The 24,356-nt window shown below is 45.6% G+C and overlaps 2 protein-coding genes across 4 annotated transcripts in view; both read right to left on the bottom strand.

The window, feature by feature from the left end:
* Positions 1 to 11,124, bottom strand: part of ADAMTSL2 (ADAMTS like 2) — a 47,729-nt gene extending 36,605 nt beyond the window's left edge. The window contains exons 1-7 of one of the 3 annotated variants that reach the window (XM_024106032.3): positions 10,410 to 11,124; positions 8,345 to 8,459; positions 5,576 to 5,718; positions 4,330 to 4,405; positions 3,490 to 3,592; positions 923 to 1,068; positions 697 to 820 (exon numbers count right to left, since the gene is read on the bottom strand). In XM_024106032.3, coding sequence (XP_023961800.2) covers positions 697 to 820; positions 923 to 1,068; positions 3,490 to 3,592; positions 4,330 to 4,405; positions 5,576 to 5,718; positions 8,345 to 8,458 — 706 coding nt within the window. In that variant the 5' untranslated portion in view covers position 8,459; positions 10,410 to 11,124. Of the gene's footprint in view, positions 1 to 696; positions 821 to 922; positions 1,069 to 3,489; positions 3,593 to 4,329; positions 4,406 to 5,575; positions 5,719 to 8,344; positions 8,460 to 10,409 lie in introns of those variants that run through there. The other 2 variants (XM_024106031.3, XM_042854324.2) reach the window with 2 other exon arrangements.
* LOC135976492 (spidroin-1-like) overlaps positions 1 to 24,356 on the bottom strand; it is a 925,731-nt gene that overhangs the window by 721,016 nt on the left and 180,359 nt on the right. The window lies entirely within an intron of this gene.

Raw genomic sequence — 24,356 nt, 5'->3', positions numbered from 1 at the left:
AAACTTTTATTAGCTACAGCAGCTAGCCTGGTAGTTGGACATTGGTGCATTTCTTGGCTGGTCACTCAGGAGCCACCATTGTTTAGGATGACAAGCCTGATTCTCCTCTCACTTACATTGATTTGATACCAGTGTAACTGCTGGACCACATCCTCAGCAGGTGTAAATTGGTGTAGCTCCACTGAAGTCAATAGAGCTGTGCTGATTCACACCAACTGAAGATGTCAACCATTGATTTTAATGGAGTTATTCCTAATTTGCACCAGCGTAAGTGAAAGAAGAATTAGGCTCTAATGCTTTATGCTGTACTACCTCTGGGAATCCTAGTTTTTCAAAGGCATCCTAGCTTCCCATTGTGGTAAAGCCTTTATTCCTCGCTTTAGTGGTAGCTAGAAATAAAACCTTAAAACTGAGATTGGTCCATTGTATAACTCTGCTGCTCCAAGATTCAGTGTAATGAGGCTCAGAGTTTGGATCAGTGTAATTCTCAATCCTGTATCCTTTAAAAGAAGGGTTTCCCCTGTCCTAAAACCTAAGAGTGACAGTCTTAAAAAAAGACAGAACGTGAAAAAAGGAAAGAAACCCAGAAAACAACAGGGCATTTGGTAGTATTTTGAAACTGAAACTAATGTATCAAAAAAGCTACGTTAAAAGACATACACTATAAATATGGGAAAGGGTAATGTAAAGTCTTACCGAGATGAGAATTTCCTTTTCTGTAACTCCCAGTTACATGAGTGCAGCTACTCCCATCCCCTTGGCAAACCCCACATTTATCCAACATGTGGGTGGAAAATAGAATCCCATCACATCCAATTGGCTAGAAAAATGGTAAATAGAGTATTGAGGGCCAGGCAAATATTGCACCCATTGTAATTTTCTGAATGCTACTGACAATATTTTTGCTATAATGTTTAACAACCTCACATTTTCCAGACACGCAAACCCCTCGGAAATCAGTGTATTTGCAGGATGTTCCATCCCGAGCCTGAACCATTAACTGTCTCTGACCATCCACAGTGGTGCAATGGAGGTCACAGGGCTTGCTAGAAATGTGAACATAGTCATCTAAGGGGAAAGGATATAAACATAGATTCAAAACAGGAGAAACAGAATCATTCATCCTACCAATGTCAACTAATGTCTGCTAAGAGAGATAACAACATCAATAGTATGATGAACTGCACGGTTAGCCACATTTCAGGAGCTACCATCTTCAGGGTTTGGAAGCCAGATTAGGGATTGCAGTTCTGAGAGCAGGACAGGCCCAGCATTGCAAATCCTTGCACTGGGAAGTGGTCCTTAACTCCTGCACGTCATACCATGCACTAATGTTATCAATTAGATATACATTAGGGCTGAGAATTTTCAAAGCTGCTTAGCGGATGGGCATCTCCAAGGCAGATTTGAAAAATCTATGTATTTATAAACTATAGAGCTAACATCAATCCATGGGATTACTTGCAGGAGTAAGGACTACTCACCCATGTAAGGGGTTGCAATATAATACAAATGTGTGCTTAAATATATCTATACCTGATATATAGCTATGTCATACGTATACACGTTATATATCTAATAACTATATCTATTAATATATACTTTTATATCTATGGAGATTAAATAGGTAGACTAACACAGAGATAAAATAAGATTTACAGCTGTATACGGACAAGCACTGCAAACTCTTTGACGCGTTTTAATTTGAATTTGTTAATTAACTCATTTGGGCTGTGTTCACCCCCACTCCCCTCCCCCCACTGCATTTGCTTTCCACTGATATTCAGGTGGCTAAATCCATTGGCAGGAACATTCACTGAAACAGTGAATTTTAAGTGGATATTGAAGAATATTTACAGAAAGCAAATTGCAAATTCATGTTTGCTCCAGAAACCTGATTCTAAGAGTTAAACTCAACTAGTCAGGAAACAGAAATATACTAGCTGGCCTATATGTCCCATTACAACAGCATGAATTTCAAAATAGCCTTTTTCAGAATCTCACAATGAGCTGCTCGCATATCAGCTACAGATCAAGAATTATTCACTGAAACTATCCAGTGAATAATTTCCAATAGTGAATATATTTGTGGAAATTTCCACCTGGCCACAGAAAAGAGGCTAAAGAAATGATTGATTATGAATCATTTATCCACCTTCATATTATGGGCCACATTCTACCAGACAGGCCTGACCTGGACAGGGGATGGGGTGCACCATGGACTTGTATCACTGTAGGAGAGACAAAGAGAAGGCATGAGGCACCAGTGCTCCCTGCTATGTACAGGTCTGCAGGCAGCACCTTCTTTTTGGATGGTGCATCTTGCTCCACTCTTAATGTAAAAGGAATGGCAGTTCCTGGCTCCACCTCCTCCCTGCTCCCATTAGGGTGATGCAAGCGCTCCCAATGCTCCCCTGAATGTCCCTGGCTCTTGCACAGAGTGACACAAGGGTTCTCCTGGCACCCCCAGACAAGGCCCAGTCATGATGGGTAAAATTTTCAAAAGCACCTTGGGATGCGAACTCCCATTTTCAAAAGAGACTTAGACCCAGGCTGTTAAAGGTATTTAGGTGTTGCCGTATTCAGTGTTGCAATGCCTGACTGATTTAGGAGCCTAACTCTTATTTTGAAAATGAGATTTAGACTCCTAAATCGGTTAGGCATTGCAATGCTGAGCGCAACCACAACTAAATACCTTTAAAAATCTGAGCCTTAGGCACTCGGGGCCAGATTGTCAAAGATCATTTTCAAAGCTATCCAGGCAACTAAAGATGCAGATAGGGAACTTCGTGGAATTTTCAGAAGTGCCTAACTCTCATTGAAGTCAATGGGAATTAATGCCTAGATGCTTTTGAAAATCCCACTCAGTCCTGTCTGCATCTCTAGCTGCCTAAATAAAAACCCTTAAAAATCTGGTCCTTAGGAGCCAAAGTTTGATGGAAAAATCTATAGCTAAGTGCCTGAGTCATTTCTGAATATGGGATGTAGGCTCCAAGGTCACACAGGCAATTTAAACAGGTTTATCCTATATAACCATTGAATTGACTTGTTTCATTTCAGTGACACTCGATAAAACAGAGAGCTATTTACAGAGGTGATGTGGGTGTGTGACCAAATGTCACTGAAATGAAATGAGTCAGTTCCATGGCCACACTAAACTCTTCATTGGACATTTTGCTTGGGCAAACCAGCTTCTAATGGCTGAAACAGTCCATCTCTCCATGTTCTCTCGTCTATTAGATCTTTAACACTCAAGCTGCAAGTCCAGAGTCACCGAAGTCAATGGGAGTGTTGCCCGAGAGAGGACCCCAGGATCCGGCCTTTGAGCTAATGTGTAATTTTTCTTTTTTTACAAGCGCTTTGTGGCTGCAGAATGCTCCTGTGAGCCTGGGCAGGTGGTGTCCCTGAGTCTTCCTGAAGGATATAGCATTGTAACGATCCAAATATTTTGGCTAAGCGTTATAGAACACACAAAGAATGTCTTGTTACCAGGATATAAAGGTTTCCATTGATACGTTCTTCCGTTATACACATGGGAGTTAAATGATGAACACTGTTCCTCTCGAAAGCTCCTTCCGGTGGGAGGGCACTCCTAGAATGGGATACATTAATATCCTGATGAAAACAAAACGCAGTAAAGGTTTCTGGCACACCTCAACTGGCCGCTTCCACAATTAGCATTTCACGGCCTGCTCCAGTCCATGGAGCCTGGCTGCTACCTATGTCTTAAAGGGCCTAGTACTGCAAAGTGCTGAGTGCCTTCTGCAAGGTAGCTCGGCTCCTTCTGCTCCCACCGGAGTTGTCATCAGAGCACCTGACACACAGCGGTGCTGGGGCAGTTCTGCTGCGGGGGAGTAGGGAGGCTGTGCAGGTACTGCTTGAAACTTTCTCTGTGGTCCTACAACCCGTGGGCAAGGAAAGAGGCAGTTCCACCAACCAAAATCCCCACTTATAGGGTGCAGCTGCTACCACCAACCACGGGCTATAACTGGCTAAGATGCTGAACTGAGTTCTGTTTCCAGCTCTTCTACAGGCTTACTCTGCAAATGAGGCCAAGTCACTTCATCTTTCTATGCCTCAATCCCCTATCTGTCAAATGGGGGACAATGCCACTTCCCTACCACAAAGGGGTTCTGTGAGGTGTTCAAATCCTGCAGTGATGGGAGCCATCGAAAAGCCAAGAATCAAAATACAGTCACTTGGTTTTGGACATGTGGCAAGATGAATGCCTGTGAGTTTCCCAGCTACCCAGAAATACTGTTGTATTAAGGGATCCGGATTAAAAATATATTATTCAGAACATTTCCAATGAGAAAAGAATATTCTTACTTGTACTTTGCAGAGCTGGTATCTTTTGGATGTCCCAGTGCAAGTTTTGTTAGCAAGCCCACTCACTGACTTTCTTCTGAATAAAGAAATGATGGTTAGAATCTTTGACAAACAAAATCTACATTCCCTGTCTTTTGTAGGGGTTCCCGTAAATAGCGGCAATGCCTTAAACCATGATGCCATTTACTTCAATTACTATCATTGCTTATTAAGTTTATTACGGTAGCACCCAGAGGCTCCAGTGTGCTAGGGCCCCACTGTGATAGGTGCTATGAACATTTACTAAAAAGACAGCCAGTCCTTGCCCCAAAGGCAATCTAGTTCAGTGGGTGCAGGAATAGGCTTCTATTTAACTGTTAAGTTACAGTTCAAGCCACCACAGAATTTTTGACAGGTTTCAGAGTAGCAGCCGTGTTAGTCTGTATCCGCAAAAAGAACAGGAGTACTTGTTAGTCTCTAAGGAGCCAGAAGTACTCCTGTTCTTTTCACAGAATTTTTGTTAATTACTCTATTTAGACATGAAATGTGATTAGATAGATAGATAGATAGATAGATAGATAGATAGATAGATAGATAGATAGATAGATAGATAGATAGATAGATCTTTTTCAGGATTATATGCTTTAGTCAAGCACAAGTTATTGAGCATATACAGGAATAACTTCATGAAATTCCATGACTTGTGTTACACAGGGGGTGAGACAGATGATCTAATGGTCCCTTATGGCTCTAAAATCTATGACTCTATTAATTTAGTGGCTTGAGAGGAATGAGATGGTGGTTTTAGCCCAGCTTCTAGAAGACAAACATCCACATCATAAAAACACCCAGTCTCACTGGCACTGACAGACACTCTATTTGGTTGAATGAGCAGAAAGGCTGCAGGTTCATTGAATGGAGAGAGCAAGGTGACAGCCTTCTCACCCTCGGAGGGGGCCCTTCCTGCTCAGGAGTGGAGCACGACAGCACGCTTGTGTGTGTCCCTGTTCTATGGACAGACATAGATGTTCATTCTCCAGGGAGTTCAATCCAGCACATTTCACCAATGACACATTTACTATGGTGTAATTTACAGGACCAAATTCACCTCTGGGATCCAAAGGCTAATATCCATAGATTTCAGTGGGGTTGCCAGAATGTGACCGAGAGCAGAATTTTGTGCAGTTTGCCTAACAGGTCAGGTAGATGGTGTTACAATTTTCTGTCCATGTAGTACACGTGTGTCACTTAATTATTCTGACAGTACCTCTGCCGGAGGCAGTGCCTTTCCTGGGATTTGACACCTCCCCCACAGGTTCTTGTGCATGCTGTCCATTTGGTCCACTCCCCCCACCAGTATGCCGTGACATCTGCTCCTTCTTCGAGGCTGTTTGACGTCTGTGCGTTATCCTATTCACAATGCCGGGCATTCATGTTCAGAAGAGAAGAGGCGTTAAACATTTATACTGCCGAGTTAGCATGACTAGGAGTTCTGCACTCAGAGATACCAGGCCCCAAGACAGCAGACCCCACTCAGGGCCAAAACTGGATCCTCTGGGGCAAAGCCCAAGCGAGAGGGCTTTGAGTGTGGGAAAGGTGAGAGTATTAGGGGAATGGGATCACCCTCCAACTGTGGAACAGGGCATGGAGACCCTGAACAGTCTGCCTGTAGAACTTCCCTATCTTGGGGTTTTCTATAGCATCCATCACCATAGTATCCAAGCATAATGGTAGCTGTAACTGCAGCCTGCCGTGCCGCTCCACCATGTGGTGGATCCATGCAGCTCACAGGCCAAGTTCTCCTCAACCCGCCCCATGCTGCACACTCGTGCACAAAATCACAGCGCAGAGGGGATGAGGAGTCTACCTGAGTGGCTTCTCCATGGCATGGACCCCTATACACAGAAGAGACACAGCATTTCCCACTACAATGGGGGTAGAGCTGTGCAGGAACTGGAAGTGCCGTCTCGTGGGAAATTCCACAATTTCAAAATGTGTTTTTGTTCCAAATTGGAACGAAACGTCAACATTCAGAAACTCCCATGACGTGATATTTTCTGAAAAAATGTGTTTCAGGTCAGTCTAACCATTTCATTTTGATTTTTACTTAATATAATATAATATAATTAATAAATAAATTTCAGAATGCAAAAGTAATTTTGAAACAAAAAATCAAAATGAAACATTTCAATAAGATTGAAATTAAATATTTTTACCCCATTAAAATGAATCATTTTGATTTTTTTTAAATGAAATTTCGTTGAAATCGACGCATTCCTGCAAAACATTTTTGTGGAATCAGCATTTTCCAATGGAAAACTGTTCTGTCAGAAAATTTTCAACCAGCTCTAATCCAGGGCCTTATGCAACTTCTACACCTCCCCCACCCACTTCCCAGAGGCATAGGTTTTCCCCTTCAGTCCTCATTCAGTCAGAATTCCCATTAACTTAAAATGGGAGGTGTGATGGAGTCAGGAGGGGCCCCAAAACCTCCCAGATGAAGACAGTACCCTTAACTCTTCAGTACATTCTGATCCTTGGTCCACACTGAATTCAAACGCAGGATGTTGAAGAGTTAGATTGATCAACGGGAATGGAATGGCTTCCATACAAGGAGAGACTAAAAGGATTAGGGTTGCTCATCTTTGAAAAGAGATCAATAAGGGGGGATATGCCAGAGATCTACAAAATCATGAATGATGTGGGGAAAAAGTGTTATTTACTCTTTCCCACAATACAAAAACCAGGGGTCACCCAATGACATGAATAGGCAGCAGGTATAATATAAACAAGAGGAAGTATTTTTTCATACAACGCACAACTAACCTGTGGAACTCATTGCCATGGGATGTGGTGAAGGTCAAAAGTATAACTGGGTTCAAAAAAGAATAGGTAAGTTCATGGAGGATAGGTCCACCAATGAGTATTAGCTAAGATGATAAGGATGGGACCCCATGCTCCAGGGCAACCCTAAACCTCTGATTACCAGAAGCTGTGAGTGGAAGGCAGGGGTGGATCACTGCAACTGACCTGTTGTGTACACCCCCCCTGAAGTTCCGGTACTGGCCCCTGTCGGAAACAGAGTACTGAGCTAGCTGGACCATTGGTCTGACCCGATATAGCAGTTCTTCGGTTTAATTACAAAAGCAATGGGAACAGCACCTTCACAACCCAAAGCAAAACCCTCGCCTGCCTTGTGTGGATGCATGGGTGGTGAAGTAGAAGAAAGAACAGAAAATCTCTTCCCAACCATCTCCCTGGATGCTACAAAGGCTGTGGGTGCACTTAATGCATCCAGTTTCGGTGCATGGCCTGACACTTTGGGAGATGTTCCCTGGCCCAGGCTTTCCTTTGATGACACTGCTGTTAACAGGTGCTGAGGTGATGCACACTGCTTCCATCGGGGAGCAGCAGTAGGGAATGCTAGCAATGGTTCTGCCACCATTCCCACTCATCCACACCCATCCCTATGGCTGACTCTGGGATCTTAATGGATTGCCACTCTGCACCCACACATGCATAGCAAGTGTCTTTCTCAATAAACATAGGATTTATCATCTCCATGGGGGCTAGAAGATTAATTTTTCATTGGGGGGTTATGTTTCCATCCACTCTCCTGGCTACGGAGCTCGATAAATTCTGTGTTTCTTGAGAAAGGATAAGGACGTTCTATGAAAAGAAATCCAAAAATCTAGCAACTGACCAAGAACCGGGGAGAATGAACTGTTCCACCTAACGAACATGCAAAATTATGTGTCATTTTATGTAAACACTGTGGATAAGGTGAGATTCCCTCTTAATGAGACCCAAGTTGCAGAAGGAAAACCTGCCAGTGGAATAATTAACGCATATGTTTAAGAGTCTTTGCTTGCAGATTCCAAAACACAGCGTCAAAATAAGATGTGTGTGCTGGAGAATACCTGGGCTCAATGGGACATGCCTATTTCCCTTTGTGAGCTCAGAAACCGGTCTGCCAGGTAAACACGGAGCTATCCTTTCAGCACCAGCATTTTACCTGCCAAGTTGGTACACTTACCTGAGATATCACAAAGGCAATGTTTCCTACAAAGAGGACAATGGCCAGGGTCCCCTTCAGGTGAGAACTTTCACAGATGAAGATGCTGCTCCAGCGCCATTTGATTATTTTCATTCTGTAAAGCAACAGGCCCAAATGTATGCCATTCAAAACGCTGGTGTAATTTCATTAGCGGCAGATTTTTAGCGATGAGATCCACACTACCGTGTCAGAGCCACTGCGCTTTGGGCTAGATAGAAGGCACAGCATCAGCTAGCCTGTTTTATTGTGGCAGCACCAAAAGGCAAAATAACCGTGATCAGAAATAAGAATAAGGATTTGTTTACTGGCAAGAACCACTCCCTTGTAAAAAGGACTGATGGACTTTTACAATGGCCATAATTGCTATACAGTTAATTAATTAAAAGAAAATATAGGGGCAGATGTTGAATGGGCGTAAATCGACGTAGCTCCATTTGAGATCAACGTCTCCTCTCAATGGGGCAGTCAGTCTAATTTATTTTCACTTCTTGGTCCCTCCATCACCAGCTTGTGTCCACTGAAGACAATGGAGTCACATGGATTTACACCAGCTGAAGATCTGGTTCTGAAAGAATTGCATGAAAGCACTTGACAGCAAGAGAATTAGCCAAAATGTAGAGCATGTTGGTGCTTTTAAAAGTTGAGTGAAGAGTTGCAAATGCTGAGCAGGAAACATTGAAAAAGCAGAAATGGCTGGACATTTAAAAAGCAAGATCATCTGAATATTTTCTGCTACTGTCACTCAATAATTAAAATGACAAAGGAATTACAATTGACAGCCCTTATTTTTCCTTTTTTCAATAGCAGTTCCTCTTGTTCTATGCTAGTTCCTGCGGATGGAAAAGTCTGTTCCTATAGCAAAGAAATCCTCCAAAGTTAAAATCACAAATGTCAGCCTTTCCTTTCTGTCCCCTACAGCATCTCTGGAAGGAAGGAAGGGTAAAAGAAAACCCAGCAACCCAGAATGACATGACTTTAAAGAAAATGCAGTACAATACCCTAGTCCATTTTAGAGTGAAGTGGAACCCCCACTGTGGGAGACAGAGATGAGCAAGTTCAGGAAATCATGTTTCAAGGCAATCAAAGCACCACATGTTTGAAAGGAAAAACCTCTCTCCTACACTAGACTTCCCTTAAAAAGTAAATATTCAATAAAGTGGGAAGGTAAGTGAGACCTAGACTGCCCATGGGGAGAGGGGGGGAAAGATTGCAATCAGGTCTGGAGCATAAAAGTGTCTCTTCCACCCCTTGAAAACTCTCCCCATTTCCCCATCTGAGCTTTTGTAGCAGTTTTGGGAAGGTGGCCCTAGGGGTAAAGTCACCACAAATTTGGCTGGTGTCTGATTTAATGGGATCATCAGTTAGTTTTCTTATTTCTCCTCCCCTGCTCCCCCGCCCCATGTATTGACTTAATATTCTGAAGATGGTTTCCAAAGCTGAGTCCACTGATTAATTGAAGCCCAGAGTTCTTGGCTGTGTGTCCCGGGGACAGGTGGCTTAGACTTGCCTTACACTTGGTTTTCATTAAGACTTCCAGACACTGCTGGTCCAAAGCCAATAAAACAACTTGCTATGGGGTTATCCTTTGTTCAGTCAAAAAAATAAACCGAATCTTTAGGGGAGCAGAGTAGGAGAGAAAACCCCAGCTAAAATAAAAACCTATCAAAAACTGAAGGACAATCAATGAGTCTATGGACAGGAGAGAAATGCAGTGTCCTAATGGCAAAGCAGAGAGAGACAGCTTTAACATCTTTCCCATCCAATAATTCTACAAGGTTATATAACTGTCTCCTGACACATAACATGACTCCAACAAAGTCTAACCTAGCTCCAAAGCGAGGAATCCAGGTGGGGAAACCAGCCTCTCTGAACCTAAAGGGGCTGGTTACTTTTCTGGCACTTCAACAAGTTTTTGCTTGGTTTGGGGGGGGAAGAGGGTTGTCTTTTCATATTTTGGTTTCATTTTTTTCTTCTTCTTCCTCTAAATCAATATATTTAAAAACTTGTGTATCATTGCCATGAAAGTACAATAAATAAGCCATACCTTGAAAAACTGGGAAGTGCCAGCAAGGTGCAAGGGGTTTGTTTTAAGGCTGAAGATGCTCCAGACACCAGGTGCAAAGGCTTGTGTGTGGGGGGAAGAGTGAGTAGCAGCAACAGCAGCAGCAGCAGCAAAAGGAGGAGCAGGAGCTGCAGACACACAAACTCTCTCTCTCTCTCTCCCTCCCTCTCTCTCTCTCTCTCTCTCCTCAAACTTCAAAGGGCAGCCAAAGAGCCTGGGTTTCCAGCGAGGAGGAGCTGCCTAGTGGCTTTCCCAAGTCAGCTTTAGTCGGTTTTATAGCTGTCAGACAGACTGTGAGGAATTCACACTTCTCACCCTGAGATGTCTCTCCCCCCCCCCCCCCCCAAGCCCAGGGTTTAACCCGCTCAGCTCCCCTGATGCAGGCCAGCAGCAGCCAGCTGGTTTCCTGCAGCGAGGCTGGTGGAGGAGTGGAGCAGGGAGCTGTACGCATGCGTTTCTCCTCACCAAGAGAGAGACAGACACACACATACACAGAGCCAGCAGAGCCAAGCGTTCGCCCCTGGAGTCTAGCGGGGAAGAAGACAGGCCAGGCCAGGCTGAGCGAGACAGCCGCACAGGCTTGCCGGTGGGGCCGACAGAAAGGACGACGCTATCCTACAATCACAGCCCCACCATCTCCAGGAGAGGGCCGGGCGGGCGACGCTGTCCAAGAGCACAGCCACATTCTTCTCCCGACGCAAGACACACAGCCAGGCGCGCAGATTTATAGCACAGCCAGAGGGAAGCAAAGGGCATCTGAGGCCGTCGGAATGGGAATCCTTCCCCGAGCCGTCAGACGTCGCTAAGGACACGAACAAGGCTCTGCCGTCCCGGAACGGGCGCCTTGCTGGGTTGCTCTAATTCAGCTTTGTCACGAGGGTAGGCTGTTGGTCTGTCGCGCAGCCCCCAGCCCGGCGGGCCAGTGGACTGCTCTTCGCCTGCTCACAGCCCTTTGACCGGTCCAGCGTGGGTGGCCCTACTAGGAGTTCAGTCTCTCGCCGGCATTGCTTTCAGGGTCACTGGAACACGCAAGCCTTCCTACCGTGTCAAGGAAGGACCCAAGGCCTGGGCTACACACAGAAGCTGTGCTGCTTTACGCCCAGTCAAAAAGGGACCCTGGTGGCTCCGGTCGGCACCACCGACCGGGCCATTAAAACTCCAGTCGGCGGCGCAATGGGGGCCGGGACTAAGGCAGGCTCCCTGCCTGCCTTAGCCCTGCACCAATGCCAGACGTGGCAGCAGGTCCTAGCAGCCCCTAGGCGCATGGGCGGCCAGGGAGGCTCTGCGCGCTGCTCCCGCCTCTAGTGCCTGCTCTGCAGCTCCCATTGGCTGGAAACTGCAATCAATGGGAGCTGCGGGGGTGGCACCTGCAGGCACGAGGGCAGCGCGCAGAGTCTCCCTGGCTGCCCATGCACCTAGGGGATGCAGAGACCTGGCGGCTTCCTGAGAGCCGCAGAAAGTGCCGCCGGGACCCCGCACCCGAAACCCCCTCCTGCACCTCAGCCCCAAGCCCCCTCCTGCACTCCAAACCCCTCATCCCCAGCCCCATCCCAGACCCTGCACCCCCAGCGAGAGCCCTCCATTCCAGAATAAAATCACTTTCATTCCAGAATATTTCCTCTGCCTCCTAAGTGGAGTGATTATTCCAGAATAAAGTCAGTTTCATTTTGAAATACAGTGTGTACATTATTCCAGAATAGCTATAGCAGAAAAGTTGTTCAACTATGCTATGCCAGCCAATTTCCCCATAAAGACAAAATGTACGGCGTCTTTACACCAGTATAACTGCCTCCACACTAGGGGTTGTACGGGTATAAGTATATTGGTAAAAAAATCACCCTCCTAGCTGAAATACTACAAAATCTGTGTGTAGACCAAACCTTGATCATTATTTTTATTAAAGTGGAAGAAATTTTCATTCACAGATATGAAGGACCAGATCCTCAAAGGGAGCTAAACAGATCTACGTAGGATGAGGATCTCAGACTTTTCTCTATCACGCTGGGGCTGTTTGTGACTGTTGGGTATTGGTGGAGAATAGAGATGGTCCATTAGCTTTCTGTGTGTGTGCAAGAAAAACCCAAACATATAATCCATTTAATATGAATTAATAACGGGTTTAATTATATACCGTGGCCAGATTCTCAGTTGTTATAAATCTGCAAAACTCCATTGATTGAGGCTTGAACAAAAGCACCAGATGCTATTTACCACTAGAGAGAGTATAGTAAATGCAATGCTCAAACTGAGACAAAGATGCATCTGTACGAAATAGTGAAACACATTTTCCGATGCATACATGTTTGGAGGGTGTGTGTTTGTTGTTGTTTTACTTTGATAGTAAATATAGGGCTTCTGAAAAGTCTCGAGTTGATAGCTCTCGAGACTGGAATCCTCTCTGTATCCACTGGACGTGCACGGCACAGACAGTGGCAGTGCAAGCTCCCTTGGCCAGCCACCAATGAACTTCAAGTCACTTCTACGAAAGCCCATGGAACTCTTAGCATCTCAGTAGGGGCGAACAAATTGAGTGGTGGTTTCTTATGACGGGCACTCCAGAGTGGTGTCAGAACTAGAACCTCTATCCAAGTACCCCAGGCACCAGGGAAGAAGTTCCACCTGGTGAACCTGGATCCAGATTCTAATTTTGACAATGGCCTGTATATGCATAATGAACCAATTCCAAACACCTTCAACTTTGGATGGATGTATCCCGTTGTTGTGTGTGTGTGTTAGGCTCCCTCTCTGCACACGGTCCACACAGATATAAGCCAACTACCAGTCCCAGCCAGCCTTCAGGTGAAGCTGTAGCAACTCATACTCTTAGCTCTGAAGGTCTAGGGATCAGTCCCCTGTAGTGTCCCAAGGTGATGGGTTCTTTCCATGTTTGAAATCCAAATCAAGATTATGCAACTTGATTCTATCACATGGAGAAAAATTCACAACCTGGGGAGACCCTAACAAGAGAATAAGTGGGTATGTTTAAAACCACATGCACCCCGACCTACTGCAATGTGTCGCTTCCAGCTCATGGCCTGACACTTACTGAGTTTTTAAAAAGCAACAGAGAGTCCTGTGGCACCTTTAAGACTAACAGATGTATTGGAGCATAATCTTTCGTGGGTGAATACCCACTTCGTCAGACGCATGTGGGCATTCACCCACGAAAGATTATGCTCCAATACATCTGTTAGTCTTAAAGGTGCCACAGGACTCTCTGTTGCTTTTTATAGATCCAGACTAACACTGCTATCCCTCTGATACTTGAGTTTTTAAAGTGACTATTAGTAAGTCTCCTTAAACAAGCCATCTCTGAGAGTCTGCTGGTTACCTTCCCATATTGTAAACAAGCCACATAGCTGTCAACATGATGTCATGTCTCCGCAGCAATACGAGCCTGTCACATCAATATTAATAACAGCATTTATCCTGACTACAGCCCTGAGGGAAAATTCTGAAATTGTACATTGTACAGCCTGTCAGCATTTCCATTCTAAAACGGTGCTGTGCGTAATTAGAATGCAAACGAAGGCAAAGGCAGACCCTAAGAAATCATCTCCTATCCTGCCTAATGAGCGCAAAAGACAACTGTGTGCATTGCCAGGGAGCAGCCGGCAGAGGCAATGGGTTTAAAAATGGCTTAACTGAAATTAACCCCGCTAAGGGCTTGAATTGAGCATCCTCTACTCTCAATGTGAGTTGAGGGCACTCAGCAATGGGCAGGGGGTGATGTAGAGTATGTCTACACAGCAACTAGACACCTGCTGGCGCCTGGGTTCTAGGACCCTGCAAGGAGGGAGGGTCCCAGAGCTTAAGCTCCAGCCTGAGCCTGGAAGTCTACACAGCAATGAAACAGCCCGGCAGCCCGAGGCCCGCAAGCCTGAGGCAGCTGGCATGGGCCCGCCGCGGGTGTCTAGTTGCTGTGTAGACAGACCCTTAGGGACTGGGTCCAGCGCTGTAACACACAGTCACACTCTCCAAGGAGTAAGGTGCTCTGTGTAGCTAAACGGGCTGAATCGAGCCCTTAGCGTCCCATCACCTTGTGACTTTGAAGCACACAGAGCAGCTATCGGCTCTGATCAAGACACAAAATTGGAACGTACCCAGTGAACTCCGGAGAGCCGCCTGCTAGAACCAAATGCTATGTCTCAGGCCAATCCCTACGTTCAAGCTGAACTCAAGATCCAAGCACCCCCTGAGCTTGGAGGAAATTCCATGCAGATTTGAAGTCCATGACTCAGGCCCATCCCTAACACACATCTGACTTAGGCATTGGCTTTGGTTTCCAGGATGTGATAAGTGGCCCATGACAAAATGCTGGCTTTAGCCCCGCAGTAGGCACGTAGTATTGCAGAAAAGCAGGGTTAGGCAATGGATTCTGCCAGCTCAGAACCACATGGCAGCTTCCTGCTCAGCTGGGCATTTGAAGATTGAAGGTTTTTTGTTTTTAAAAAGCACATCTACCGGGGTGACCAAGATGCGCAGTCTGTACAGGTGTTCATAATAACCCATCCATTTCCCAGGAAGCTTTGACCCTGTCGTGCAGCTCCTGCTTCTGGTTCCGTTCTTGTACAGAGAACACACCGCCCAGGGACTTAAGATGGGATGAGATGAAACCAGCATAACAAAGGGCTCTGGAAACAAACTCTACCTTTCTCATTGTCTGTGGCTGTGTCCTTTGTCAATAACCAGTACGGGGCTCCCCAGAATCTGAGTCATGATGTACTTAATGCTCCAAAGGAGAGAGATGGGATGGAAGGTCAGTGTGCTCCCTAAAAACATTCCCACTTCCTTGTCGAGCTGGTCTACACACCCACACCTCAATCAAGAGAGAGTGAGGTTTTGGGACAGGGACTATCTTGTTGTTCTATATCTGTACAGCACCAAGCACATTAGGGTCCTCGTCTATGACTCAGGCTCCTTGCTACTACCTCAATACAAATAAGAAATAGTAATGTTTCAACTAAACCCTAAGTGTCAAAACACTGGATACGCTTTCCAGTTCTGCCACTGTCCCAATTCCTGTGTGCCTCAGTTTACTTGTCTGTGAAGTGGGGACAATAGTAACCTACCTCACATTCGTATGATACTTTTAGTCATTAATGTTCGCAAGGTGCTTAGTCAAATTAAATAAGCCACTGCCACTAAGTTGCTATCATCATAAGCCTTATATTAAAAGCATCTCTGAACACATCAAAAGCCATAAGTTGGCCACCCTGATCTCTGGTGTATACTATAGTCATGTCCACATATTTCCACTGGCTTTAAAGGCCACTTTTCTATGGCAGATTTTTCTGGTTCATTTTACTTGCTCCCAAATATTACATATTCCTACACAAAATTGAGAGGAACTCCTTTGTGAATCATAGTTTGCTCGGGATTGTCTTATTGCTGTGAAAATGAAAAAGTGCCTGGCCTTTTCCTTTAATGAAACAGCTTCTGCTTGGAAGTGTTGTACAATCATGCTTAGGAATCTGAGCAATGCAGTATGCCCAACCCCAAGCATTCAAAAGTCATGAATCAGACTCCCAAAAATCATGAGATTGGTTTAAAAATAATAAATTCAGGGTTCTTTGCATTTGCTTTCTGGGTTTTAAGCCGTTAGCAGGTCACATCTTCAAGTTTTTCTCTGCAACCGTAAGGGCCAGAAACAATTCCCTTTTTTTAAAAATGAAAGCTGAGAATCGCACATAATCACAAGACTCCGGGAGCAGGCGCTTTAAGAAAAGCACTATCAAGACCCTCTCAATAAAATCATGAGAGTTGGCAACACTGGATTTACCACATTGGACCAGACCTCTGCAAAAATAATATTTTGCACATCTACAGCATCTTCAATTCCAAGAAAACACTTGACAGAGATTAGTTATTATTTACTGTTTGTATTGTGCTAGTGCCTAGAGCAACCAAGGCCTCATTGTGTTGGATAAAGTCCTTGCTCCAAAGAGCCTATCACCTCTGTAGTGAACCAAGCCTTACAATCTCCCTGGGAGGTACATGAGTGTTCTCGCTACAGATGGAGAAACTGAGACACTGAGCGGTTAAGTAACATCCACAAGATCACACGGCAAGTCACTGGCAGATCCTGGAACAGAAGCCAGATCTCCCAACTCCACCCCCCTGTGAAGAGCTTATTCGATATATCACCAAGCGGTAACAAACAAATAATAATTGCGTCCCTTTACTCCTCCCAAGAGGGCCTGGTATGGCGCACTGGTAACATATAAAGAACAGGAGTACTTGTGGCACCTTAGAGACTAACAAATTAAGGTGCCACAAGTACTCCTGTTCTTTTTGCGGATACAGACTAACACGGCTGCTACTCTGAAACCTGGTAACATATATACAGCATCCACAAGTCCCAGATGTCAGGTGGTGTCTAACTAGCCCAGAGACTGACAGGGGGGCTCACCACCAGGCAAGCAGGGGCTAAAAGGAGATTAGCAGAGAACACCAGAAGCCCTCAATCTACATAGAGAGATACCACCCGCCATTGGTATGAAAGTCTTATGGGCTCGGATGAAAGTGACAATGGGGATAGGATAGCTCATCTTTGCTGGGGTGGGTGGAGGCTGAAGCTAGGCCCTTGGGTCCCAGTGTAGGATCCTTCATTATTTTTTTACCTTCAGCACCTTCATTAGAAGTGCTGGAAGCAAAGGGGCTAAGGGGCTATTACAAGGTTTGCACTTTCTTTTGGGGGATGCTGTTTCAGACCTACCCTGGATTATCCCAAGTTGCCCTGGGCAAAGTTGACTTGTCTATATCCCAGTATAGGAACCTGCTCTTAACTGTGGCCAGTGAGGCAAAGGGAAGGAGAGAGAGAGGCATTTTCAGGCAGGGTGACCAGACAGCAAATGTGAAAAATCGGGACAGAGGGTGGGGGGGTAATAGGAGCCTATTTAAGAAAAAGACCCCAAAAACGGGACTGTCCCTATAAAATCGGGACATCTGGTCACCCTATTTTCAGGACACTGGAGGGTCTTTCTTCTGAAGGATCCAGGCCACCCCCACAAGGCCAGCCTCTGCCCGCTTATCTCCCTTTCTCAAAGGAGAGTTTCAGCTCTCTCTTTTTACAGGTTTTCCTTCTGTGCTAAGAGAACTGCAGAATCTAGCAGTTAAGATGGACACTCGAAGGAGCTGCAATGTCCAGAAGGGTACAAACAACAGAAACCTAGTGCCAAAAAAAAATCTCCTTGGATAATGAATAAGGCACTCGCGGGTCAGCCTCGACCCTCATTTGTATGGGACCAATGGGACACTGTCAAGGTAATTATAGGCTTAAAATCAACCCACCGGATCTTAAGAAAAGGTCTGGTAAAGGTATGTTTATCAGCATGGCCAATGCACACTTCCGCTATAAATGTAACTAAAAGTAAGATGTGGCCTTTGGTCATTGTGCTAGCCTGGGTCAGCTACCTTCGAGCAGAGCGGGGAAAGAGCGTACGAGTGCGTGAGAGAGGACAGAAGTGTGTGTGAGCGCACGTGAGGGAGCAAGCGCATGCGCCCAAGTGCTTATAAACCCACTCTGAGGAGACCACAAACAGACTTTCATCTGTAAAACTCCGCAAATTTGGCAAGAGCAAGACCAACCTCATTGGCATACATGCTTTGGAAACACACCTTTTCATACAGATTCAGTGTCCAGTGGGGAGGCGGCCAACTTCCCTCAGCCCAGACTTCCCTCCATCGTCGCAGACTCCGGCTCCTGAACAATGGCCACACATGGTCAAATTAGCCCCATGTTAGATCATTACCTGTGGCTACGCATAACTAGCGAGAGCACAGGAACAATCATGATGTATCAGCCACGGCGTTGGGCAAGGGTTACTCTTGGCTTGAGTGAGTTTACCTATCTCAGGAGAGGCAGCATCCCATAACCCAGACCCAGGCAGGAAGAGTGTCTACCAGCCACACTGCCATGGGCAACAGTATCCCTCCCTCCACCATGCAAAGCAAAGGGAATGATAGCAAAGGCCTACCCACCTGAAAGCCTGCAGCTCCTCAGCTCTGGCACTGACTCCATTTGTGGCTTTTCGGTACCTCCATTTCCCTGTCTGTAAAATGGGGTTCATGATCCTTCCCTCACCACAGGGATGTCTGAAAGAGCTGATGAGTTAATGCAGGAGAGGTGTTTTGAGGATGGAATGGGCTACCTAGATGCTAAGCATTTGTAATAGGCTTGTCAGAGGGACTTGACTCTCTGGGTCACTGTTCAGGGGGCTTTCAACTGCCACTTTTGCTCCTCCCCTACAGGAGTAGCGCCAGGGTTTTTGGCACCCTAGGCGGGGGTCCTTCTGCCCTCCCGGTCATCGTCAGCAATTCTGCGGCCGGGGGGGGTCCTTCCGCACTCCCGGTCTTCAGGGCACTTCGGCGGCGGGTCCCGGAGCGAGTGAAGGACTCGCCGCAGAATTGCCACCGAAGATCCGGAGCGCGGAAGGACCCCCCGCCACCGAATTGCCCCTGAGGGCGGCAAAATGCCGCCCCCCCCCCAAATCCTGGCACCCTAGGCGACCGCCTAGGTCACCTAAATGGAAGCACCGGCCCTGCTCCCCTATTCCGGGCCTGTGGTGTTACCCCGGGCAGCCTCAGGGTCTCCCACAATGGGCTGCTCTGGCAGCTGGGAACAGGCAGGATGCAATGGTGCCCTGACAGGGGTTTCAAAAGGAGGACAGGGGAGGGATGGCACAACAGTGCCAAAGGGGCCATAACACAATAGACATTTGTGCTTCTGATCTTTTGTTCTCTGCAGGAGCTGGATCCCTAACCTGTGTGTGAGGGTCCCGAACCCCTGCAGCTGACAGAGAAGCAGTGCCGATGGGCCCTGGATGGTGAGTTCCATCTAAAATGATGGTGACTCCAGCCACCAAACACAGTGGTTTGTGTACATGTAGGGCTCTGACAGGAACATGTAGGCACGCTAATGAACAGTTTCGCCCAGGGGATTGTGGGGTAGATTTGGGGCTCCTGAAAATGAGTGATTAATAGCATGGGTAGGTAATCCTAATCTATTAATACCCTTTGCAACCCAGTCCTGGTCACCCTTTCACAGCTCTGTCAATGCATCTGAATACTTGCCTTCCAATCTCCCCCGGCAACCCAGCTCTGCCCTTTCACCTCACTCCTGTCTCCTGCCCTATCCTATTCCTGGATCCCCGCATAACTGTGATGCTGCGCCGGTCTGTCCTGAGCAGTGGCTGTCAAGCGTACTGAACAATGGCCAAAGGATGTGGAAATCGGGGGGATGAAGTGGAACCATTATCAAGGTGGTGCGTACTGTTTGCACAGAGTATTTTTGTTTAATGATGTTTGCTGGGGGAAGGAGAGTAGGGGGTTCCAAGGACCCTGTGTCTGAGTGACAGAAAACTTTTGTGACTCAAAAAAACACTCTCCCCTGGACAAATTGCCATGGTTACAAAGGACACTGAATGGGGTGGGGGAAAGTGAACCGTGGAAAAGGTCTGTGCCTAAGAAAGGGAGACAAAGCGGACTGCATAATAGGCTTATTGAATTGGGGAGAGGGGGGATTTAAAGGGCAGATATTCAACTAAAGCTACCTAGAGGGAGGCCAGACCTTCCAGGGTATGTAGGTTTTTAAGTGGCAATTTATTCCACTAATAATAAAAAGAAGGACACAGGTGCATTGGCAGAGCTGTGTAAGGGAAACTGGCAAGAGCAGGAGTCAAGGATCATTAGCTCACAGTTGTGCCTGCAAAAAGGATCTCTGAATGCATTGTAGGCACACCTGTCAGCTTGTGTATTTCTGGTGATCCTTGTGCTGGAGCATGCATGTAAATTATATTTTTATTAAGTACCACAAACACCTCGGGTGCTTGCAATGGCTCTGAGCCCCGAAGAGCGATGTATGTAATGAGAGATTTTTTTAATCAGATACTGTTATGTTCCCCTCTCCAGGGAGGCAGGAAAAGATTATTTTCTAATATAAGTTAAAGCCAAAGAGAAAGTTACTACTTAGCTGATTGGCTGAGTGGAAATACTTCTGATTGACGATGCAAGCCCAATAAACCTCAATGCTTTGTTTATGAAGATGTGATACACATAACAACAGAAGCAGAATGAGAGTGAGCTCCATTCCCTAAGGAACAACCGGAGATTCAATTTCACTGGAACACCAAAGCTTCAAAATTCCAAGAAAACAGATGTGACAGCTGGAGTTGAGAAGAAATGGAAAAGCCAGACAACTGTCTTGCAAAGACAGAGGAAAGTCTAGAGAAATTCCAAACGTATCTATCCATATTGCAAAATAACATTGATCTTCTGCCTGATTGACAGGGCGGGGGCACAAAAGAAAGATGTACTGGGGGAGAAGGGACCCATCACTCCTAACAAAGACACTGCAAAATCAACCCAAAATGTGGTTGAGTCCATGCAGTACAGCAGGATTGCATCTCAACACAAGGCATTCAGCTGCTACATGGTTCTCTGTAGAAGACCAAAAGGAATCACCCACAGTAATTCCTGTTGCCTAGAGCCCCACCTACTGTTCGAAGGGTAGCTGTTCACGTTCTGCTCTGAGGACCTGCACCAAATGCCTGATATTAGATATTTATGCTTGGCAGAATACATTGAGCAACAACAAGGCTTAATAAAACCTTGCAATGGTGTGTGCTAGATTCTGCTATGCGGGGCAAGTTACTAAGGCCCTCGCCGAAAGTACCATACTCCCATGCAATTACATGTGGAGTCCCATGGAATCCAATGGGGTGGGTTATTAGCCAGTTTGAGCAACTGGCCCCATGGATGGTTACATTGTAGTTCTCAATAGATGGGCCTGAGCCCAGACTCCAGAACTCAAACTCCCGTAAATGTTGGGGAGAGCTTGGAATGTGAACAACTGGGTCCAAATCTGGGCTGAACCAAAATTCAGATCCCAACCTCCCTTATTGTAGAGGTGTTCAAAATCTAGAGGAACGCTCTTACAATGAAGGCCCCTCTATGGTTCTCTCATTATCGTCATCATCAACATATTAAATTATTTGCAGCATGGTAGTGCCTAGAGACTCCAACCAAAATCAGGATACTATTCTATATACATAGTCCCTGCCACAATGAGTTTACAATCTAAGTCAGTGATACTCAGCCTCCAGTAGTTCAGAAGCAGTGTGAATTCATTATATATTATATAATTCTCACAGCAAAATGACTGACCGAGTATTATTATTTTATCAGCTACACTTGTTTAATAACATAGTAAAAGCATCCTGCTAGGTTAATAACGTAAACTGGTTAATAATTAAATCACAACGTGTTTTAATATCATGTGCTGCAAAGAACCACAGGAGACACATTAAAGAACCACTGACTGCTCTCAAGCCTCTGAGTATGGCTGATCTAAATAAATATTTTGGTCCTAAACTGAGTTTGAGGCCTTTGCTGCACAGGAATTATCCTCTATTCCAGTGGTTTTCAACCTTTTTTCATTTGTGGACCCCCCTAAAAAATTTCAAATGGAGGTGTGGACCCCTTTGGAAATCTTAGACATAGTCTGCAGGCCCCCAGGGGTCCACAGACCACAGGTGGAAAACCACTGCCCTATTTTATTCTCATGCCTATCCCATGTTATCTAAAGGTGTATCACTCCATCTTGCTTTCATCACCTTAGTATCTGAGTTTAAGTGGTGCAAATGCTCACAGAAAATGAATCTAAAATTTGCTTTCCATGAGTACCGAGTGTATGAGCTGAAAACTTGCTTATCCATTGAGATTTCCTACTTGTTTAAGAAAGAGAAAAAATTTAGCCTCTGTCATATGGAACATTTCCCATCTACATTGGAAAGGCCTATGTGTCCAACACATTGTTTTATATTGGCTGTAGTTTGAACAAAGGTCTTTTAAGCAGCAGTCCCAGGGCTACAACTACTGATGTTACCCAGCCACCTGCCCTTCCCAGCCCTGCTGTTTTCTTTGGTGTCCCTTTTTTTTTTTTTTTTTTTTTTTTTTTTTTTGTTAATCGCTGGAACACATGTGCAAACTGATGTGTTTTTTTCCCCCTTGGTGCCTAAAGTGCTGGCTTCAAACCAAACACCAGGCCCAGGGTTTGCAGCTGTGAAAAAAAAAAATTCAACAACCTGTGGAATGTTTTCTTGCTTCTGAGAACTATAGCACTTTTTATTGCTCGGTAGAACACTTTCCAGGGCTGGCACCTACAGCATCCATCAGCCAACTGGGCTTCCTTTCCAATGGGTTCCAAGTAAAGCTTGGGCAGAGACTACTGTGGGGGGGGGGGGAAATAATTCTACAAATATTCAGTCGTATTTTTAAACAAATTCACTTTGGCCAGGTGCACAATTTGCTTCCCGCAAACATTCGTGTGATGGCACTAGTACAAATGTTCGTGGAGAACACGATTGTAGCTCACACGCCCAAATACTCGTGGCAAAAATTCATCCAGATCCTTGTGGTGAAATTCATTTTCTGGGAGCGTTCACACTGTTCCAACCCAGGTACTATGGTGATGAAAGCCGGATGGAGAGGTTAGATAGAGGATTATCAGGATTATGCTCATCCATCTCAGGGAACAGAAATACCATGTGGCTTGTGCGCCCCTACAGCTTTGCCTTGTTGGCTGGTAGGAGAACACTGGAGAAGATTTAGTAAGTTTTAAAATGTTTGTGGTGAGTTTATTACTTATAAAAGCAGGGGATTCACATGCATTGTGTGGGCAGACTTTGAACGAGCTTCCCGAAAACAGGTCTGCCAAAGCATTCCCTGGGCCCCCAAAGCACTTCAAACCTGAGCACAACACCCCTTACCATGCCAGTCTGCGGCCCCACACAGCCCTGCAAATGCACGTCAGTCCCAGACTGCATTGCCTGCTGCTTTGCCACCCCAACCCCTTTCCAGAACAGAAATGGCCAGTCAGGATAAGCTGGATGGTGGTTACTGTGATGCAAACAAAGAGGGGACTGGGATGAAACCCAGCAAACTCATTCCACTTGTAACCTAAGAAAGGATTTGGACATAGATCTCCAAAGCGGGCAGGTGAATGCATTAATCCAAACTGACAAGCTCCCCCCCTTCCACCATGGCTAAATTGTTTTAGAGAGAAGGCTCTCATTCCAAGCATCCCTTTCAGCGAGATCTCTTCCAGGGAGATAACGAGCCTGTCCTATCGGTACAAGAAACAGACGGTAGCTCATAGCGTGACCCACAATCTTCTACTTGTGCCCACAACCACAGGGACTATTGCTCAAGCATTACATTCCTATTCCCTGCTTCACAAGAACAGCTGGACTGAAAAGATGCTGAGAATCTCTCCAAGGTTCCAAGGAAAAGATATTAAGCTAGGAGGGGAGCCACAGGGCTATAATAAAAAGCCATAATAAACGAGAGAGGCCACTGAGTAGATTAGCAGCACAATGTTTGCTTGGCTTTTGGTTTCCTTTCATACAGCTTTATTCAACACACCGGGATCCGGTGAAGTTCTTTACCTTCAGAAAAGTTCTACTGCTTCACTATTTAAGACAGATCGACAGCAGTTAAGATGCTATATGATCCACGGTGCAAAGCTTTAGGGCATTATTAAGAAACAGGATGAATTTGAACTGGGTCAGAACACACAAACGACAAGACAAGAACATGTAACGGATTGTTACCTGTTGGAATCCTGTGTGGTTTTCCCATTGAATGACTAGTGTGCCTTAACACCCTACCTGAGAAATTATGGAAGGATTACAGCCAATCCTAGGTCTCTGCTTGTTGCAGAAAATAATGAAGGAGACATTGCGGCTGGTATGTTCTTTTCTAGGTGGTGGATCATAGGGAAGTCCACACCCTTATGGCCACTGTTAAGTCTGGAACTTAAATAGCTTCAGATAAGTAAAAGGACACAAGGTCAGCAACAAAAACTCTCCTGTGTATTGTTTTTCCACAGACCATGTACATTTAAGGTTCATAGATTTTAAGGTCAGA

Source organism: Chrysemys picta, chromosome 18 (genome assembly GCF_011386835.1).
Source record: "Chrysemys picta bellii isolate R12L10 chromosome 18, ASM1138683v2, whole genome shotgun sequence".
NCBI classification, from domain to species: Eukaryota; Metazoa; Chordata; order Testudines; family Emydidae; genus Chrysemys; species Chrysemys picta.
This window is presented reverse-complemented; position numbering and strand designations above follow the sequence as displayed.